The sequence below is a fragment of the Poecilia latipinna genome, unplaced genomic scaffold (assembly GCF_001443285.1).
Source record: "Poecilia latipinna isolate Pla-1442-1.1 unplaced genomic scaffold, P_latipinna-1.0 Scaffold1704, whole genome shotgun sequence".
Taxonomy (NCBI): Eukaryota; Metazoa; Chordata; class Actinopteri; order Cyprinodontiformes; family Poeciliidae; genus Poecilia; species Poecilia latipinna.
Window position 1 is genome coordinate 45,712 of NW_015114320.1, and position 3,732 is coordinate 49,443.

Below are 3,732 nucleotides of genomic sequence, written 5' to 3' on the forward strand. Positions count from 1 at the left end.
GGTTTTGGAGTATAAAATATTACTGGTGGTTTAAAAAAAATTTTTTTTAATTTTTTAAAAATCCCAAAAAAAAAAAAAAAAAAAAAAAAAAAAGGCGCACATGCAGAGAATAAAGAACGTTACCAGCTGTGTCTAGATTTATGATGCAGTTATTTCAGACATCGTAGAAGAGAGTTCAAGAGTCGGAATTGAGCTGCGGAGCTTCTGGAGGAAGTCATTTGATTTATTTGTTTTAAAGCAAAAGTTGGTCGGATGAAGAGATGGAACCGAATAGGGAGGGGAGGGCGAGGCATTCACTACAGTGGGATTACTGTCACTTCACAGCCGAGATCCTTGTCAGGCTCTGCCAGCGTGCTCGCGCTGTTATCAGGGCTCTGCCGCTGTGTCCGCGCGCACTGCCGCTTGGTCTTTGCCTCGCGCAATTACGCCTCCCGCGGAGCTCCATGCAAGCGTTAAACGAAACATTAGCACCTCATTTAAAATCTTAAAAACAGCGTTTCACGGGGACAGACAGCTCCCTGGGCAGGCTTATCATGCGCAAATTAGCCAATTTACCAAACCGGCGGTCTCTCTCTCTCTAGCACTCACACATAGAAACGTTGACTGAGATATAACTGAGATATAAATATATCAATTGAGTTTTAATTACGCAACAGCTACGTCGTGGGTTTACAACTATGAAATAGCCACGAAATTGTTAATTGTAAACAAGACTTATTAATGGACTTATTATAGAATGGCCTTGCTCTCAGCACTCTTCCATAATTAATTAAAGGGGGAGTATTATGTAAAACGTTTTGAGCTTTACGTCATGTTATAATGTTACTCCTTCATCAATAACATAAGTCAAGTGTTGCTTAGATTTTTTCATGCATGCTGGAGAAATCCTTTAATCTCCCGTGACTCCCCCCACTCAGTTCCTTCAGACTAGTGGCAACAGCAATTAGCAAACACCTGACGGAACTGAATATCTGCTGGGCTTATCATATGAACAACTTCTGAGTGCAAACTCAAATTTCTTTATCATTTTTGATAGATACAGCATTTTTATAATATCTGAACAGTTACTTAATTATGCTATAAAATTACACAATATCACCCCTTTAATAAGAAAGTATTTTATAATTCTAGCTATATATATAGCTATATATTTTTCATCACTATACAGGAAATGAAAATAAATAACTGTGAATGATGTGTTTAGAAAACGCGTATTTAACCACAGAGAATATGTCCTTCTTAGCAGATGTATGGGACTAGAGCAGAAATTGTGCATCATTACGGCTTGTGTATGTAAACAGTGAGTGACTGGAGAGGGAAGCTCCGCCTCTGCCGCTCTGTGATTCGCCGAGCCGCGACGGGGGCGTGTCCAGCCAGGCTCCCGTATAAATGAGCGACGCTCCGTCGTGGAGCTCATGATTTGTATGGAAGCGCCGCGCGACGTTGTGGCGGGGGGAGCAGACTGAATGCAGTCATCGTGTTTCTGGACGGGAAGAAAAGGAGGCCGCCACGTTTCTGTTTTACGTCGCCCGGACAGCCGCGCGCCCTGGTTGCTGTGTTTTTTTTCTCTCCCCTCTCTCTTTTTTCTTTTTTTTTCTTTTTGTCTTTTTTTTGGAGGACTGACTGGATACTGACAGCAGCTGCTGTGGAGCTGAAATCTCATCTCAGCCATCTTTGACTACCCCCCCACCCCTCTCTCCCTCCTCCTCCTCCTCCTGCTGCTGCTGCTCCTCCTCGGCTCAAAGTAAACACGGCTTGCACGTCGCGTGCAACTCCATGCAGGATCCCGAGGCAGGCGAGATGGGCTCGGCGCGCGACAACTGACCCGATCTGCTCGCATCCGAGCCGCACAGGGGAGGGGACGCGACTCGCCGGAGTCATGGACCTGCTCGGGATCTACCTGCTCCTCTGCCTCGCTCTCCTTCCCCGATCCAGCGGCACCGCGGCCAAGGAGATCACCTGCCAGGAAATAGTCGTGCCTCTGTGCAAGGGGATCGGCTACAACTACACCTACATGCCCAATCAGTTCAACCACGACACGCAGGACGAGGCCGGTCTGGAGGTGCACCAGTTCTGGCCTCTGGTGGAGATCCAGTGCTCGCCGGACCTGAAGTTCTTCCTCTGCAGCATGTACACCCCGATCTGCCTGGAGGACTACAAAAAGCCCCTTCCGCCGTGCCGGAGCGTGTGCGAGAGAGCCCGGGCCGGCTGCGCGCCGCTCATGAGGCAGTACGGCTTCCCCTGGCCGGACAGGATGAAGTGCGACCTGCTGCCGGTGCAGGGGAACCCGGACACCTTGTGCATGGACTACAACCGGACGGACTCCACTACGGTCTCCCCCGTGCTGTCGAAGCCCACCAACCACCCGGGGAAAGGGTCTAGCCCGGCTAAAAGCAAGCCCGGCAGACTCGGAAAGTACAAGCCGCCCAACGCTCCGTGCGAGCCGGGCTGCAAGTGTCTGGAGCCCATGGTGCCGGTGAACACCGACCGCCACCCGCTGTACAACCGAGTCAAAACCGGCCAGATCACCAACTGCGCAATGCCGTGCCACAACCCGTACTTTACGCACGACGAGCGGGCGTTCACCGCCTTCTGGATCGGACTCTGGTCAGTGTTGTGCTTCGTGTCGACTTTCGCCACCGTGGCCACGTTCCTCATCGACATGGAGCGCTTCAAGTACCCGGAGAGGCCGATCATCTTCCTGTCCGCCTGCTACATGTTCGTATCGGTGGGCTACATCGTCCGGCTGATCGCGGGGCACGAGAAGGTGGCGTGCAACCGGGAGTTCGAGCTGGAGCACATCCACTACCAGACCACCGGCCCCGCGCTCTGCACCGTCGTCTTCCTGCTCATCTACTTCTTCGGCATGGCCAGCTCCATCTGGTGGGTCATCCTGTCCCTCACCTGGTTCCTCGCAGCCGGGATGAAGTGGGGCAACGAGGCGATTGCCGGCTACTCCCAGTACTTCCACCTGGCCGCCTGGCTCATCCCCAGCATGAAGTCCATCGCGGTGCTGGCGCTCAGCTCCGTGGACGGAGACTCCGTGGCCGGGATCTGCTACGTCGGGAACCAGAACTTGGACAACCTGCGCGGCTTCGTCCTGGCGCCTTTGGTGATTTATTTATTCATCGGGACCATGTTCCTCCTAGCCGGATTCGTGTCGCTGTTCCGGATCCGCAGCGTCATCAAGCAAGGCGGCACCAAGACCGACAAGCTGGAGAAGCTGATGATCCGGATCGGGATCTTCACGGTGCTCTACACGGTGCCGGCGACTGTGATCGTCGCCTGCTACTTTTACGAGCAGCACAACCGGCAGAGCTGGGAGATTACGCACAACTGCTCCAACTGCCTGCTGGAGCGGGACCGCCGCAGTCCGGACTACGCGGTGTTCATGCTCAAGTACTTCATGTGCCTTCTGGTGGGCATCACGTCCGGCGTGTGGATCTGGTCCGGGAAGACCGTAGACTCTTGGAGGACTTTCTGCACCCGCTGCTGCTGGGGCAGCAAGGGCACGGGGGGCTCCATGTACAGCGACGTTAGCACGGGACTGACGTGGAGGTCGGGCACGGCCAGCTCCGTGTCCTGCCCCAAGCAGATGCCGCTGTCCCAGGTCTGAATGTGGAAAGGGGGTCGGGGGGATGTTGGGGTAGCACAGTGAGAGGTTTGGGGGGGGGGGGGGGGAAAAAGGGGCTTTTAAGGAATGATAAATTTTTGGGGGAAAAACCCACCCAA

The 3,732-nt window shown here is 53.1% G+C and overlaps 1 protein-coding gene across 1 annotated transcript; it reads left to right on the plus strand.

The window, feature by feature from the left end:
• The first annotated feature begins 1,397 nt into the window (after positions 1 to 1,397).
• On the plus strand, positions 1,398 to 3,666 carry fzd8a (frizzled class receptor 8a). Its single transcript, XM_015060372.1, has one exon. The coding sequence runs from the start codon at positions 1,880 to 1,882 to the stop codon at positions 3,614 to 3,616; it is 1,737 nt and encodes a 578-aa protein (XP_014915858.1). The 5' UTR covers positions 1,398 to 1,879; the 3' UTR covers positions 3,617 to 3,666.
• Positions 3,667 to 3,732: the final 66 nt, after the last annotated feature.

Coding starts and splice junctions, on each gene's coding strand:
- fzd8a (XM_015060372.1), top strand. CDS start 1,880: ATGGACCTGCTCGGGATCTACCTGCTCCTCTGCCTCGCTCTCCTTCCC.